We start from the raw sequence: 18276 nt of genomic DNA on the forward strand, positions 1-18276 counted from the left end.
TAAAGAGCTTTTTTATAGCGGACAACTTGCAAACGTTGATGTAGCCTGCTAATGTCAGTTTTATGTAAGAGTTCAAATACAATTACTATCAATGCAGTATCTGGCTTTTATTGGACCAATCGGGAGGTAAAAGTGCGTATTTTACCCTGAGTTCACCATCCACGAGCAGTAGATTTTGTATATCATGCAAATACATCATATTTCCTACGGAAGTTCACAGTCGTTCCAGAGTGCCATGACTCCGCTACCCTGGGCCTTTTTTGCAATCCATTCTTTCGTTCGCTGTACCTGCTCGGCAGTAAAATAATTTCGCCAGTCGCCGACGATTCCCTTCCGAACAAAGCTGGAGCCTTGATGCATTTCGACCTTTAGCTCCGCCAAGTCCTTTACCACTGCAAACATCTCGGACTTCGCCGGTGTAGCTTTAAGCATCAACTTTGCCATATCCATTGCCTTTAAATCGAAGATGGGCTTCATGCTTTCCATACTGCAAGCATGGAGGACGCTCTGAAGAAGGTCCTCGTCTTCACGCAACGCTTTTCCGTGTTCATTGCCAAGAAAGTCAGCGATCTTCAGCACTTGCGACCTTGTGTCCGCCTTCAGTTGTTCATATGTGATGAAAAGGATATTTTGGGCTCCTCGATGCTCATACCATGGTAGAAGGTGATCGAAGTAGTCGCCGTAGAGGACCTGGGCATTTGAGAAGTGATCTTTGTTTAAGAAAGAAGAATAGACACGATTTATTTTATGTAAACAAGCAAGCTTGTTTATTAGGTGGATGTTTGTTTTCTCATCTTTTCCAGCGTAATCTGCATGCACTGTACTTTCTCCTGTTCGTTCAACGTTTACTGCATTATTGCTTACTTCTTACGCATAGCTAAAATGACATTGTGCACGATGGAGTGTAATTGTTAAATGAAACCCTGTGCTAAACAGTATTCTTGAAGTTCCAAGCGGTAATTTAGAAAAAAGTACTCTGATTTTAGACACTTTTTAGCTGATATCTGTTTAGAGAACTTTTATGAAATAACAAGAATTTCCCTCAGTACCAACGGTTGCTGGAACAGACCTAAGCTTTTTCGACTTACATATTACGCAGTTTTAGAGATTCTCTTATACTAACCATATGGTTCACCAAATTGAGAAGGTGAACACGAACAGTAGGCGCCCATACGGGGATAGTTTGGCAGTTATTAGTCAATCGTAAGTCTCAAACCTAGCAAAATTGCTGGGATTGAAACATGGCAATTTCCAAAAGTGATAGCGTCTCTCATCAAGATGGCTTTGCCGTTGGCTAAACATTAGGTCATACGTTCTAAGATAAGTCATAACTCGGCAGAAATTATTTCTAGTAGCCTCACTAACACCCGCACATTCGTTTGGCAAAATACACCTTTTAGAGGAGCGTACCACCGTCGCTGGAACGCGTCAAATAATAGTTGAACCCAAGGACTGGGACATTTGCTCTTGGATAAGTTTCGTGAAAAAGACACAGCTTTTATGTGCCTTAAGTTTGCAACTTATTGGTAATATTTCCACCTTGTTGAATTATTTTTTCGAGTACCATAAAGCAAGCAAAAAGAAACGTCAGAACTATTACTGTGTGCACAAATATACCACAAAAATAACACGAGATGACCGACGTCCAGGGCATTATATGCTTATAAAGTGCCTCGTTATAAATTATAAATATAAGCGGCCAGTCGCTCGGTAATGTTGCGTGTATTCGCTGTCTTCTACCACGCTAGGAAAAATACTCTTATGTAACACGAATTCAGCAACATAAAGCTGTATCGGGAGCTTTTCATGTTGCTCTACAATTTTCTCATTGGCACGTGTAATCTAATTGTATTATTTGAGAAGTTCACTAATTATTTAGGACTAAATATGTAAATGGCGGAATGCAAAAATATCTGAGTATCTACAAGCGGAGGCAAACAGCATTACCTTGGTTCTGTCCAGCTCCGTGGCATTTGAATTTTTCTTAATCTTTGGGCATAATAGTGGCGGCACCCTTTACATTCACGACGCCTCACATGTCATTATCGTATTTTGATACATACGCACTATAGTTTACGTACATTACATTGAATATTTTAAGCCATTGTATAACCATGTTACATCTACCTTTTGTTACTGACTACATCACCGACTAAACTACATCATTTTTTGGTGCTCTTTGGCCATGATTGGCCCTTGCGCCACTGAGCACCATATATCATCAGCAGTTTGTTGGTAGTTGTACTGACTTACTCAGGATGTGTTAAGAATTGCATTAGCCCAATTCTCGTATTTGAAATATGAAATATTGGATAGGGTGTATCAGGGATGCAGTCGGGCAGTGGGGTGCGTTAAGCGCCTCGTACGTGCTGCAGACGGTGTAGGGCAACGAGGGTACAGAGATGGTTGTAACCAAATGCTCACGTAAGATTTATTCACTAATTAAATGGATTAAAATGTTACCGCTAGAGGTCGTCTTGCGGCTTAATTTTGCTATTGCGCTCGCTGCCTGTTCGTTGTGCCCCCGTTTGTTTTGCATAGGATGTTTGGGCACTAGGTTAAAAAAATACCCCCCCCCCCCCCCCTGCTGGGGGTGCATGAGAATCCCCTGACTCGCTCTAGGTCCCCACCGCACTAGTAGGTGGTAGGGACTCTTGCGCTTGTCTCAATCTCCTGCGCTTGGGCTTCTTATGCAGACGCACAAGTAGCGCTGTGGTCAAACCGGGGGAATAGCCATTTATCTTGCGGCCGGAATCATTTCACGCCATTTCTGGATCCTGCCTGTTGAACGCGGGGGCGCCACAACCGAGCACGCGTGAAAAGTGTGCAAAACATTTCGCATTTGTAGCCAATAATACGCCTGATGAGTGTTCATTCGAATTTATGAAATTAATATCTTCCATGGCTAAGTTATTTCTCTCAAACGCGATCGTTCCCGCTCGGATCGCCGAACGTACTGTCGAGCCATGCCTTTCTGAACACAAGGCGCGAGGCTAAATTTAGGTCTAGTTGCGTCATGCGTGGCGCAAGAATGGCGTCATCTGTGGACGCGACACAGGCATGACTAAGCAATCATTTCTTTTGTTATAAACAACGACACTAAATCAAGGTGCGTGGCTAGTACGGTTGCAGAGATCTAAGGGATAATGATATAACAAGTTTTAGTCACATGCGGTTGTAGCCAGCGGCCCCTTCTTATAAATTTTAACATATTCATTGCAAATACGTGCATTATTGGCCCTCCAAAAATTTGTAGAAGCGAGCAGTATTTTCAGAAACCATTGAAATGAGTGTTTATCTGTGATAAGCTCACTCTATGTGATTTTTTATTTAACCTGATTATGATCAATTGAACACTGGGTTCATGTAACTTCATTTGAATCTAAACCGTGCTTTCTTATGTGTCCTGATTTTAGTACAGTTTCGTGACCAGACGTTGTGTTTACTTTAGTGCACCTATGTGACTGAATTTTGTGTTTCTGTGTTTCTTAGTTGACTTTCAGTTTTAGTGTCGTATTAGTGTACTTATGTCACTGGACTTTGTGTTATTGTGATTGGAGTCGACTTTTAGTTTTATTGCGTGTAGGTAAATTTTTTTTCATATTCCTATGTGAAAAGCCGTAGCCGGCGCCAATTAAAGGCGACAACATCTCCTAAATACCATATAATAAAAAAGGGCGTTTCACATCAAAGCTAAATATACGTTCAGGAGACAACTGTTGACTTCAAGAAATCAAGAACGTGCTCAGTAGCACGCAATGAAGTTTTTTTCAATATTATACGTTTTACGTGTGCCTCTTTCCTGCGATCTCAAGATAGCCGGCAAAAAAAAAATCTCACTGGGCGTATGCACACGAGGTTTGCAGCCCTTTCAACCATGCTTCCAAAGATCAAATTCACTAAGTCCGCTTTGAAAAGAAGTAGTCGGCCACGACCTGCAGGCCACCACGTCAGCATTATCGTGTTAAATATTGCAGAAGGCTACGGTTTAAAATTATTATCAATGCGCTGGCGTTGAAAACGGGTGGAAACATGCTCTTTCCCTTATTTTACGACGGGCATGCAGGCTTTGTTATTTGTATACATGGTTAATAGCGCTGTAAACGAGTCGGCAAGAGCGCAGTGACGTTCTTTCTTCTTTTTTTTATATTTTGGGGGCTTTCCTCAGAGCACGGGAAAATGAACCACGTTAAGAATAGCATCATGAAAACAACATTAGTGGATGCTTATGAGCATGGTCTGCAGCTCTTGAATTGAAAGACATGCTCTAAGACAAATATTTATTATAATGAATTACTGAATTAGCTAATTAGATTTGTGCATTTCAGAAACTCATCCGAGAAACTTGGGAGAAACTTGGGCAGCTAATAACAAAACAAAATGTCACAGGCCTGCGCGGCAAACGCAGCACATTCACAGCGTAAGCTGGACGAAGCGGCTCAAGAGTAGCTCCAATTTGGGCAACATGCACAACAGGATCTTCGCGGCAGTCTGTTCGCCTTCCTTTGACAAGAACCATATTACCTGCCCAGCCAGCGTCGACGGCGACCTGCGGCTTGTAATGCTCTCTGCACAGCAGTCTGCTGAGCCTGACCAAGCCTTACAAGTGCAACTTACATGTCAGGAGCGCTGCGTTTGCAGGCATATTAACTAGATGGCACCACAATACTGGCGGAGGCTCGGGTCGTCAGCCCCTGCACGCTTGGAAGCGTTTTAGGGCATGTTCGCTACCCGATAGCAAGCGCTTGCGTGACTCAGTAGTAGAGTATCCGCCTCCCACGCAGTGGGCCTGGGTTCGATCCCGGCAGGGACCGGGTCCTTTTTTTCGCATTTCGGGAAATAGCGGTTACGCGGCGGCGGCGGCCACGGCGGACAACAACGCGAACTGAAACGGCTATTGGAATGAGCCCATAACAGTTTACGCGGAAATATGCTACAAAAACGGTAATCTTAAAACGCTTGCTTCAAGTTACATGGAACATAAACACACAATAAACTATGATATTTTCGAAAGGCGTACATTGTTTCGATACATTCGTTCGACAGTCGTGGAACACCACCTTTTGCAATTTCTTAGCGAGTGATATTGCAGCAGTGGAGAACCATCCATGTTACTGTTACTGATCTGTCACACAATGCCTGAAACTTAACAGTTGTCCCATGCTAATACCGGCATTTGTGGCCATTTTCACCAAGGAAACATTCAGGAACACGTTCGTGTTTCTATATGTTTGTGTTTTATTTAAAGTGGCAACGCGTTGGCAATTATTTCTCTATGTGATTCAGCTTGTCAAAAAACGTAAAGGTAGATTAACTTGAAAACATATTTATCAGCCGAAATGCCAGTGTCACTGATGCAAAAAGGAATGACATGCGCCGTGAAATACTGACAGCGGGGCCGTATGAACAAATAGCTGTATTTCTAGTCATTAACATGGCAGTGGCAACGTGTATTATAGAAAGGAGGTATCGCTGTGTATCTGGCACTGCGCAGTGCAGCCCGTTTTGAGGATGTTGTGTTTTCCAAGAAACGAGCATGGAATGTGAAACAGGTGCAACCCTCGTTCAAAAATCCCCAGTATATATGTACAGCAGTTTTGATGAGAAAGCAAAATTGTAATCTCATTGTAGCAAGCGGACTCCTGACCTGCTTGATTATGCCCGAGCAATGGCGCTGTTCTTCACATGACATTGCGCGGAAATATGGCCAATTCTGCCCAACCATACCTGCGTGGGGGAGATGATTTCCTGAGCACTAGCTGGCCGTGCGTGCTCTCCACTAAGTACATACGGGAAGCGAGAACGTTTAGGCTAGCTCAAGATACACGAACAAGATAAAGGCAGGATTTGTTTTCCACACAGTCGGCGTCAAGAAAGTTATAATGCATCTGTGTCTGCGAGACCAGCCACTTCGAAGAGTGCAGATGCTTGACGTCTGTATCAGTGGTTTGAATAAAATTACCTACGGTAAACAAGTCAATATGCATCCGGATTCCCTATGCATATATGATAAAGAGGAAGAAAACTTACCTTTCCTCCCAAGTAGAGGTTGAGGAACTTCTCAAAGGAAACATCGGTGACACTTTTCGGAGTCAGTCCCTTCAAGAAGTGGTAGAAGGACACGGCACAGTCATATGGGTTCCTTGCCACGTAGATGTACTTGGCACAGTTTGCTGGACGTAAAACGCTTAACGGAAAGTGTGTTATAATGGGACCATTTCTCAACGGGTTCTCCGCAGAACCGGCTCCAGTCATATCGATGAACGGGCTCATCAGTCTGAATTCGCCCATGTTGGTGACCGGTGCCGCACGAGTCAAAATATTGTAAACAATAAACTGCGTCCAATTTGTACCGCATTTAGGGTACGTAGCGACAAAGATGTCTCCCTGTCGCGGTTTGTAGTTGACTGCGGAGAGGACAGCTTCATCCTTGAAGAGCTTGTGCATCCACATGCCTTCGACGTAACGGTATGACTCTTCGTCCATCGTGGCACTCTTGGCAGGCCCTGCGCATTGCATTTATGAAAGAGATCAAATTTTTCTTATAAATTGGCGCTGACAACGCTAAGGCGTTTTATAAAACTGTATAGTGGCCGAGGGCTTATGGGAACGTTGTGTATATGTTGAGAGCCGTTAGAACATATAAGAGTTAAAATGTGAGAAACGGAAAAGCACGAAAGAACTAAATGAACTACGGAGCAATTATTAGGTATTTATTAAAATAAACCACTATGAAACACAAAGTAGAAACATACAGGTGTCCACTTGTTTAAAGTATTGTGATGGCGTAGATTTACAAAAATGTAATACGTGAGATATCAATTTTTTAGGCCGACTCGCAAAGTAGGCATTGTTAACACGAATGAAACCATTGGAGTATCCTTCGAGGTGTCGTCAGGTACGCATATATTGTTTATTGCTGCAAGTCAAATGCCAAGTCTAACTTCCGAGGTTTTTATGTATTACCTGTACCATGAGAGTCAAGCTTTCAGCCTAGCAATGGCACTTCCGTGCTTTTCACGACTGCAACCGCAGACCTGGACACGGCCAGATATGCGTTAGCCTATTTTGACAAGAGGAGCGGCATGTTCGATGTTAACACGTTGTCTTCGGTAAATGTATCGCCACGACTCATCGCATGCAGTATGACGGCTACCGTATTGATCATCTGTGCCAACATCTGATGTCGCTTACCGAGCCTCAATTTATTGAAGAAGATATATCTGAAATACTCCAACGATATATCATACGACATTCGACAAGTTCCATGGTGCTCGCCAGTCATTTTAGTGCACAAAGATGGTTGTTAAAGGGAAACTGAGACATCCACCCAAATGTAGCAATTTGCTACAATGGAAACCCAACCGGGTTCCTCGAAAGAAAGCCTCGCAGTTGAAGAAAAATTCGTCGTGGTCCGGGACTCGAACCCGGAACCACCGCCTTTCCGGGGCAGCCGCTCTACCATCTGAGCTAACCAGGCGGCTAGCAGATGGCAGGGCGAAGTCGAATTTGTCGACAACTCGAAGCAAAGGCAAGTATATGACGTAATAGTTCAGCGGAAATCCGCTAGGTGGAGATAAGTAATTAAAGGGAAGCGGAGACATCCACCCAAATGTAGCAATTTGCTACAATGGAAACCCAACCGGGTTCCTCGAAAGAAAGCCTCGCAGTTGAAGAAAAATTCGTCCTGGTCCGGGACTCGAACCCGGGACCACCGCCTTTCCGGGAAAGCCGCTCTATCATCTGAGCTCACTAGGCGGCTAGCAGATGGCAGGGCGAAGTCGAATTTGTTGACAACTCAAAGCAAAGGCAAGTATATGACGTAATAGTTCAGCGGAAATCCGCTAGGTGGAGATAAGTAATTAAAGGGAAACTGAGACATCCACCCAAATGTAGCAGTTTGCTACAATGGAAACCCAACCGGGTTCCTCGAAAGAAAGCCTCGCAGTTGAAGAAAAATTCGTCCTGGTCCGGGACTCGAACCCGGGACCACCTCCTTTCCGGGGCAGCCGCTCTACCATCTGAGCTAACCAGGCGGCTAGCAGATGGCAGGGCGAAGTCGAATTTGTCGACAACTCGAAGCAAAGGCAAGTATTCGACCATGGACTACCCGGTGACGCCGGTCGGCGGAGAAATGGTTATAAAGCAACAATTGTTACTTTATAACCGTTTCTCCGCCGACCGGCGTCACCTGGTAGTCCATGGTCGAATGGCTATCAAATCGGACCGTTGTGCAAGGATAACAGGGCTCGAAGCTAACCATCAGAGCAGCTTGGGTCTCTCAGTGTGTGGCAGTGTGTACATAGGTGATGCTCTTCAACCAATCTCTTTGGCGCCGACGTGGGTGACTGAAGACGAGAGAATGCGAAGGTACCGCTGCTCGAAGAAGCTCTTTGACGCACACTTGGTGCATTGGGTATGTGCCTCTCGGTCTGCGCTGAGCAACTGTTATCACAGCAGAACATACTCCCACAAGACGTAGCAGTTCACCGCAAACTCCGCGAAGAATGGTATTTCCGCCCAAAGCAGACATCACTTTTAGTCCTAGGCGGTTCGTGAAAGAAAGGCACATCACAGACATAGACGTGCCAGTATCTGCCAAAGCCACCGTATTTACACCGTCAACACAAACACACGCTTTGTTCTTTAACATGATGACAGGCGAAGGCATGTAGAAAGGTGACCGCCCCGCGACCTCACCGTTATCGGTCGCACGAGCTAGTTTCCCTGACGGGCGGCGTAGGCGAGCGGCGATGTGAATCAGGCTGTGGTCAGACCCTGGGGAGTCATTTCTTGCTATGTACCTATATTCTCGACGTGGCTTGAGAAAAGCCACAAATGGTTTCTAGGATGCAGCGTCTTGCTTGCGAGGCGGATATTCACGATCTCGCGGAGCCCGTTCTAGAGCACAGCAGCAGTACCTCGCGATGTGTCGCCGAGCCCCGCAGCTGTAGCACACAGGTGTCTGCGAGCTGTATTGAGGTGGGTTACAGAGGCGTATCGTACCCGCGCCAAGGCTGTCTCTGCACTGAGGGCCTTTTCACCACCCCACCCAACATGAAAATAAAGTGTTTCTCTCTCTCTCTCGTGTCGACGTTCAAAAGTCGCAAATGTTGCCTGGATGATGATACTCTGGGCATGGGTGTTGTCGTAAACGGGGCGGTCGCTGTTGCCAGGTCGGGGCCAGGCCGCACGTGTCTCCAAGTAGCGCTCATCAATGGAGCATCGGTCGCACATGCGGTTGGCATCTGTGCCCTGAAAATTAGCGTGTTCCACTTGAATAATTCTGCGTACTGAAACAGCAAGGTCGTTAGAGGCAGATGCGTCCTGACTTATAGTAATCACGTAGTCCAGCCGACGAAACTTCGAAAGAATGTGGCATGTTTTAAGAGCCTCGAACGTACGATAGTGACGCCTTAATCTGACGGCGTAGTGATATATTTCTTATAGATAAGAAAATGTCCTCGTCAGACATGTTTGCGTTGACAATTCCGCAAAGCTTAAGGATTCTATCAATATGGGTAGTGCCCTTCTCTCCCGGTAACTGCACTCGTCGTGAAAGTGTCTGCTCGGACATTTTCTTTTGTTGCGATAACAATTATATGGACACTCCAAAACGGATTTCTGCTGTCGGCGTCGCCGTGAGGTTCCGTATGACGACAACAGCGATGAAATCGTCGCCGCGCGCCGTATGCAGTATGTGCGAGTGAAAGGGTGCGAGGAACGTGCGCTTTCCCGGGGATCGAACGCACGACGGAGAGCAAACGCGCGTTCTGCGCCGTGCTCCCTGAAGGGCTGCAGTATTAAGCGTCTCTTTCCTCCTTCACAATCACCATATATACAGAGCAAATGCGACTTCTTCCGTCGCTCGACATGCCGCGGGGGGACGGGAGGGAGGGAGGGAAGGCGACGTTTAGCTGCTGCACCAAATGCCTAATTATATAAAAACCTAGCGAGGGGAGAAGGTGGTAAAAACTTTCGACGCTGCTCGACTAGTGTCCCCTTCTGATCTCGTCGAAAACCCCCGAGCCGCTCGCCACCAGAGGCACCGACAACAGTCCCTAACGCCGCGCGCGTTCGGCGCGAACGCGGGCAAAACGGCGACGGCGTCGACAACAGTTCTGCGCGTTGCTGGTGGTGCTGCATGTCCAAGTTTATACAGCGGATAAATCTACTATCCTTACTCCGTATAGCCCTTTACTAATTTGCTGTCGTAATATTCATGATTCGCCTTTCGGGTGAAACTGCGACAAATGTTTTTCAAAAGCGAATCACCAAAGCATTTCTTGATCTCTTAGATGAAGCTGTCCCAAGATGTGAGCGCGCACTCATTATCGTCAAACCACATAAGGGCCATTCCGGCAAGGAAAGTGACAATTTTCAAGAGCTGCGCAGTGTGCTGTACCCCACACCTCCACCAAAATTTTAACGAATGAATTATAACGGATGGAATTGTCACGCAACTGGCCGCTTGAGGCACTTTGAGTGGATGATGATGACGAGGAAGCAACAGCAAACAAGATTACTGTTCTGTCCAGCTACGTTGCATTTGAATATTTTTAAATCTTGGTGTATGATAGTTTGTACACCTTGTATCATCATCAGCCTATACTTATGTTCACATGCAGGACGAAGGCCTCTCCCTGCGATCTCCAATTGCCCCTGTCTTGCGCTAGCTAATTCCAATTTGCGCCTGCAAATTTCCTGACTTCATCACCCCATCTAATTTTCTGCCGTCCTCGATGGCACTTCCCTTCTCTGCGTATCCATACTGTAACACTAATGGTCCACCGGTTATCCATCCTACGCATTACATTGCCTGCCCAGCTCCATTCATTCTCTCAATGTGAGTTAGAATATCGGCTATCCCCGTTTGATCTCTGATGTACACCGCTCTCTTCCTGTCCCTTAACGTTAGGCCTAAGATTTTTCGTTCCATCGCTCCTTGTGCTGTCCTTAACTTGTTCTCGAGCTGTTTTGTTAACCTCCAAGTTTCTGCCCCAAACGTTAGCAGCGGTAGAATGCAGTGATTGTACACTTTTCTTTTCAACGACAGTGGTAAGGTCCCAGTCAGGATTTGGCAATGCATGCCGTATGCACTGTAACCCAATTTCCAACCCAATTTTAGGCTTAAGAGTGAGGATAAACAGCGAATATATCAGAAACCTTCGGTTTGCAGGTGGCATTGTCCTATTCAGCGACAATGGTGACGCATTACAACAAATTATTGAGGACCTTAACCGAGAAAGTTTAGAAGTGGGGTTGAAGATTGATATCCAAAGACAGATAATGTTCAATAGCCTAGCAAGGAAACAAGAATTCAGGACCGCCAGTCACCCTCTATAATCTGTAAAGGATTACGTTTATCCAGATCAATTACTCCCAGAAGACCCTGATCATGAGACACAAATTTACAGAAGGCACCCTCTATACTGAATATCAAATGGCAAGTGGGCCGTCCCCAAAAGGATGGTAACAAGAACAAGAAAGTCGGTGAGTTGAAGGAAATGCCCTAATATTATTCACAACTCAAATGACATAAAACGCATCATACATGACAGAATATTTGCTGATGCTCACGTGCATTCGAAAAACTCCAACGCGATTAGCATATTGTGAACTGTGTTCCTTGATGTTATTACCTTTCGTAAAAATGTAGAAGGTATACGCTCCACGTGCACTTAAACGTTTCCACACGCACCAAAATTTCTTGTACTTTACGTTTTATTGCGATAGCAATTATATGGACACTCCAAAGCAGATTTCTGCCGTCGGCGTCGCCGTCGCCGGCCGTGAGGTTCCGTATGACGTCAATGGACATGAAATCGTCGCCGCGCGCCGCGATAAGTGGTTCTTGAGGGAAAGGGAAAGGTTGGCGCTATCTTCTGCAGCCCTTGAGGGAGCACGGCTCAGCGCCAACGGGGAGGGGTAAGTGGGAGCGAAAGAAGGGATAGAGTGGAGTCGCCATGGCTGGGCGAAGCAAAACCGGCAGGCATAGGCGGCACGTATCAGGCCGAGATGGAAGGCCTTGGTGTGCTGCAGAGTCTGCAGGGGTGTTGTGCCAGGCCGGTCAGGCCCGGGGTGGGGTGGGAGGCCGTGAGGCCTTCCCGCTTGTAGAAATGTCCTTAGAGGCGTGCGGAGAGCCCTGACGAGTCAAGGAACTCCACGACGCCTCGAAGTGCAGAAAGGTGGTGTCGGCCGGGGAAGAGGAGATCTTCCTCCTTGCCAGAGGGGAGGCCCAGGCGGCGGAACTCCTGCAGGAGTGGGCCCCGCTGCTATAGGTACGCCGGGCAGGCCAGCAGGAGATGTTCGATCGTCTCCGGCTCCCCGCAGGAGCTGCAGGCCGGGGACGTCGCTCGTCCCAGTCGGTAGCTGCGTGCTGCCGTCCAGCTGCAGCCGATGCGGAGCCGGAGAAGGAGCGAGGTCTCCCTGCGAGCCAGGCCTCGCTGGGGGAGTGGTCGTGGGGGGCATCCCAGTGCCACCCGTTTGTCTGGGTGGTGGGTCGCCAGGTGTCGCCGCAGCCTCAGTCCTGTGAAGTCGCCCTCCGTCACGGCCCGACTGAGGGGCACAGTGGTGTGGTGGGCGTCCTTCGCCAGGGTGTCGGCTGCCTCGTTGCCCGGGATCCCTACGTGGGCGGGGATCCAGTGCAGGGACACCAGGTGGCCTGCGTCCTGCAGCGCTGTCAGCCGGGTAGACAGCAGTGCGACTCCAAGGCTGGCGCTTTCTGGCCTCTGCAGGCCGAGGAGGGCTGCCTTGGAGTCGCAGAGGATGGCCGCTGGTACCCCAGGAAGCTCCTCGGAGAGTAGGTCGACGGCCAGGTGGAGGCCTGCCACCTCCGCTGCAGTCGAGCTGGCGTGTCTGGGCAGTCGACACTGCCTGCTCTTCTGCAGGGCTGGTGCCGTGCAGGCCGCCGTGGCAGAGCCGGTGTCCGGTACCACCGAACCATCGACGTACACCAGGAGGTGGTCTCCGAGGGTCTCGTCCAGGAGGCAGGCGGCCGTCTGCTGCAGGGCGCAAGCGGGCGAGCGCCTCTTCGAAATCCCGGGCAGCTCCATGATGATGATGATGATAAGTGGTTCTTGAGGGAAAGGGAAAGGTTGACGCTATCTTCTGCAGCCCTTGAGGGAGCACGGCTCAGCGCCAACGGGGAGGGGTAAGTGGGAGCGAAAGAAGGGATAGAGTGGAGTCGCCATGGCTGGGCGAAGCAAAACCGGCAGGCATAGGCGGCACGTATCAGGCCGAGATGGAAGACCTTGGTGTGCTGCAGAGTCTGCAGGGGTGTTGTGCCAGGCCGGTCAGGCCCGGGGTGGGATGGGAGGCCGTGAGGCCTTCCCGCTTGTAGAAATGCCGAACGCTGTATGTGCGAGTGAAAGGGCGCGAGGGACGCGCGCTTTAACGGGGAGTGAACGCACGGCGGAGAACAAACGCGCGTTCTGTGCCGTGCTCCCTTAAGGGCTGCAGAAGTAGGCGTCTCTTTCCTCCTTTACAATCACCATATATGTAGAGCAAACGCGCCTTCTTCTGACGCACGAAAGGCCGTGGGGGGGGGGGGGAGGGGGAGGGAAGGGAGGCGACGTTTAGCTGCGGCACCAAGTGCCTATTTATATCAGAGGCTCCGGCAACACTCACCAACGCCGCACGCATTTTGTGCGAACGCGGGCAAAACGCCGACGGCGTCGACAACAGTTCTGCGTGCTGCCGGTGCTGCTGCATGTCCAAGTTTATACAGCTCATAAAGCTATTATCATTACTCCGTATAGCTCTCTACAAATTTGCTATCGCAATTGATGTTTCGCCTTTCAGGTGAAACTGCGACAACTTTTTTGGTACCTGAAGTTCTTAGATGACATTTACCGCCAAACGTAAGGTCTCCAAATTACGCCATCATTTACCAGGACCAACATCGTTTATAACATAGAAGATGTCCGAAAAGTAAAAAAAAATGCAATAAACCACAATTAAGGGCACGTTCATCCAGAGATTGGCAAAGGTAGCTCGACCGAACACGAATAACGAATTGCGACTCATAGCGACCGAAGTTGATATCCCCAAACGAAACCTGCCCGTTACCATGGGTCTAGGTACTGAATCTTCCTGCTTCGGACACGCCCGCTGATTGTGCAAACGTCTTCTCCACCCTAGCCATGGAGTTGAAAAATCTAGCAGCGAGTGACTGGCCAGAAAAGGTGCTTTCTTTACTAAAGGGACAATTTGCCACGCTACTTGGCGAAAAATTTCACCGCAGGATTTCTGTGACCCGTTATGTGAATGCCAATATACGCGAAATGTTGCCACTGAATCGTTTCTTTTTATATAACTGCATGGATACGTAACTAGCCTGTGGTTAAAAATTCAGGCGCTCTCGCACACGAATCCTATATATTTACCTAAGTGAAGTTATTATTATGTTAGGATAATTACCGGTATCGCACGGTCATTTCTGATCGCGATCGGGTCTTACTCGTACCGTATCCTTTGACCGCGATTGACAATGAACCCTGCTACTTGGTTCAACGATCCAGGTGGAGTTTGGGTGAGCTCAATCGCACTAGTTGTCGTGCGTCGATCCGAAACAGTTATCAAACGTGTCTAATATGTTGTAAAAATATAATATGAAATTATTTTCTTTTTAAAAACATTGCTTTGTCTTTGTAGGTAGAGCTCTTACTATCTGCTGATCGTATGCCACTCTCCGAACTACATGGTCGTCAGCCTATGATTGCGACCACTAGGCGCCTGTCATAATATATTGCCCGCGGGAGTGGCAAACACAAACATAGGAAGACAGTGTGCCGTGCGGTGGCGAAGAGGACGACGACTCTTGGCCAATACCCATGAGTGGGTATGTACTTTAAGGTCGTCATCATCATCATCGACACCGATTGGTGAACGTCGACAGTGGCGCCTCAAAAAAGCGTGGCTCGAGGGAGCGTGGCCCGTGGCGTGAGCGGTGCGCGAGGTTCGGCGTTCGACGGCACAGGGGCTTCCTCGCTGGGCGTCCGGCCCATAGGAGCTATCGCCGCCCGCGTCCCTACGTCTGCACCCCAATCAAAGCTAGCACCAGCTGAGAGGCCACCTCGTCAAGGTCTTCCGCTGGGCAACTGGTCCAGGAGGGCTGGCGGTCCTGAGCCTGGCTGTTCGAGCGTTCGGGTGAGCGGCCACAGGGTTACCTCGTCCAGTTCTTCCGCTGGGCAACTGGTCCAGGAGGGCTGTCGGTCCTGAGCCTGGCTGATCGAGCGTTCGGGTGAGCGGCCACGGGGCTACCTCGCCAGCTGTGGACGTGACTTGGTGGGCTGCCGCAGTGTTCTCCGGAACACAAACCCCGCCATCGGGTAACCGGGCACGCGGAGGCTCCGGTATATCGACTGTGGCGCAGGGCCACCTGAGCTTCACGAGGCGATCCAACCCTGTTGTCCGACACCGGTTTCTCGACGTCTCCGACATGGCGACACCTGTTTCTACATGAACTGTAGGCAGACTGCATTTAACTAGCCTATATATATCTGCATGTCTTCTAGAGCGTAGTTTAGGGAACTGTTACGTGTGTGCCGTTCATTGTATTACGTGTCCAATACAAGTCTGATGTGTGTTTGTGCTTCGGCGTGCTGCTTCTATCTCTTTCTGGAGTGATCCTGCACCCAATAACATCACAGCGCCATCGCGATGCACTGATCGCCATTGTATAAAGCCAGATCGAGCAACATCACGGTCGAAAGTGACGTGCCCATCTAGCAGAACTTCAACCGGATCTAGCTCAATCCAGATCACGCCTAATTGCGATCGAGAGTTAAAGTGTGACACTGACATAACTTGCAGTATCTTTTGTATGTAGCCTATTTTTTATGCTTGTCTTTCAAGAGCTGAGCATAGCTGCGGCATGGGATTATCGAAAATGCATTCCCGACAGTTCCACATTATTTGTAGAATAAGTATAGAGTGGGTTGGTTTCTAGCAACTAAACCTGCTGCACTTAAATGAATTCTGAAGTCGGATTTCTCATTCCTCCTTTCGAAATTGGTAATACGAGGCGTAAAGCCCCTAGACCATTATTTAGATAGAGCTCTTCAAGTAGAATTGTATTTAACAGAAAAGTTCTGGTAATCCTGACATTGGTCTTATTTCAGAATGCAACGAGCCAATGGCGAGTACCGCTTATGAAGATCAAATTTGAATTATAGATTTTTTTTCGCAAGTGCTGTTTGCTATTAACCGGCGGTCTTTGCTAATATTCACAACACATCGGTTTTCTGGAGTCTGCTTTCTGAAGTACAGTTTTGGCGTAAGTACATTGTTGGTAATATAGACCCTGATCATGGAACGCTCTTGCTGTTGAAAAACAGTGCCAAGTAGAACATAACAATAGTGGGTACATCCACCTACCTCTGCGTCAAAGTGCCTTCTGATATGAATTGCTGGAGCTCCTTTTCACGAAGGTAGACAATATATGTACTGAGCTAAGAATAATGCTACTGCTATCTGAAATACTGGCGGCAGACAAATCACGGCTGTTTTTTTTTTTTTTTTTGAGCGATGCTCTTGGGGAAGCCTTTAGAGTGCCTACTCCACTGATGCAGTCGCAATATGGCACGCTGTGTGAACAAAGGGCATTTTGTTTGATGAATGCTAAACGTAGTCCAGAGTCTTAATTCCCGTAATTCACGTAAGCCATCGCCCAACCAGAGAAACTGCACCAAACTGTAACTATTTAGAGCAATGGAAGCGGATTCTCCTTTAATTTCGGTACGCGCCTTGCATGCATATTGTTTACTTCTAGGTGATATCCTCCTAAATGTAGAAGAAAAAAATGGATGGTTACAACAATTTCGCAAATCACTTCTTCTATTGAATCTTTTGTTGTTGTTGTTGTTGTGCGTACTAAGGACATTTCTTTCATCTGTCGGACAGACATATGATCGGTAAATGAAATGCTACACTTTATTACGCATAATTAACTGCTCTTTAACCTATCTTTGCGCCCTATTCCACAGAAATAAGATAATAAGCTTGTAGTCACATACTAAATGTTGTTCCAAGTTGCATGTAGATTTTGAGGAATGTTATTTAGATTGATTGAATTCTTCGTTAATTTGTACACACACACTCACACACCCTCACACACACGCATATTCGAGCTAGTTGCGAATTGATACAATTCTCAAAAACTAATATAACACGGTACCTATGCATGTGTTGTAAGAATGTGAGTGAGAAGGTACGTGAGTCTTATATTTGCTGCAATTGTCTCAATTCAATTTTCGACACAGAGCTCCAGCTCTTACTCACCTAAAAGTGAGAGATGATCTAGTACAGCCTTTGCTTGTAAGAAGAAAGCAAGCAATAAAGTTGGCGAGCACTTGAGAGAGTGCGTGGGCAATTGAGCTCATAGTCTATTGGGTTCATCGCGTTTCGAGGCTGTATCGGAAAAACATCCAACTACAGTGTCACCTCTCCTATGAAACTTGAAAACACAAACAAACAGAGCACGTAGTTCACATACTGCTGCCTGTGTGATCGTCTGTCGTTACGTGGTCACCGCTCCTATTTCAATGCTGTTCAACTTAAGAAAAACTGTTTCTGTACTTCAGTTAACGGCAGTGATGTAGCTATTTGGTATGAACAAATAAACACACTGACTTCGTGGAAATGCCGCCCCCATACTGTATGAACGCTCCGATAAGCCACCGTACCACTCCACAGTAGCCTTGTAACTTCTAGTAACGATAAATAATTGCAACACAGTTACGTGTGTTTATCATATTTATTTCGAATGTAGCGCTTTTCCTAGCGGGAGTAAAAATAGGTGAATTGAATCTCGTCCTTGCTGTAACCTTCAGTACTAGCGCACCCAGAACGACATGATATGTTTCCCTTAAAGGTGCTCAAGATATGCCGGTTTATGTGCAATAATATCGCTCAATGAGCTGTCTTGTAAATCCACTCTAAGCAGGAAAACTACCCTATGGCTCTTACTTTACACACCTTTTTCTTCTAAGCGGTTTCCAAGTTCTGCGCGTTCCGTTTCTCTTAAAAAGCAAGAATGTAGGACTGGGCGTGTTGGTTGAGCCTATTTTGAAGAGCGAGCACCAAGACGATGACAGACAAAGAGGGATAAAACGCACATAAACACAGTGGCGCCCGTGTGTGCATGTGTGTTTTCTCCCACTTTGTCCGTCGTGGTCTTCGCGCCTCGCTCTTCAGAATTTAAAAAAAGCATCATGATGCTTTTAAAGCAGTTCGTGCGGACGTCGGCTGGGACCAGGGTCAAACAATTTTGGC

The 18276-nt window shown here is 47.3% G+C and overlaps 1 protein-coding gene across 1 annotated transcript; it reads right to left on the reverse strand.

The window, feature by feature from the left end:
- Nucleotides 1-204: 204 nt before the first annotated feature.
- Nucleotides 205-6501, reverse strand: LOC119458174 (sulfotransferase 1B1). Its single transcript, XM_037720002.2, has 2 exons — nucleotides 6031-6501; nucleotides 205-690 (listed from the first exon to the last, which is right to left on the reverse strand). Exons 1-2 carry the CDS (start codon nucleotides 6484-6486, stop codon nucleotides 205-207), a joined length of 942 nt encoding a protein of 313 aa, XP_037575930.2. The 5' UTR covers nucleotides 6487-6501.
- Between the last annotated feature and the right edge of the window lie 11775 nt (nucleotides 6502-18276).

This window comes from Dermacentor silvarum, chromosome 7, assembly GCF_013339745.2.
Source record: "Dermacentor silvarum isolate Dsil-2018 chromosome 7, BIME_Dsil_1.4, whole genome shotgun sequence".
NCBI lineage: Eukaryota > Metazoa > Arthropoda > Arachnida > Ixodida > Ixodidae > Dermacentor > Dermacentor silvarum.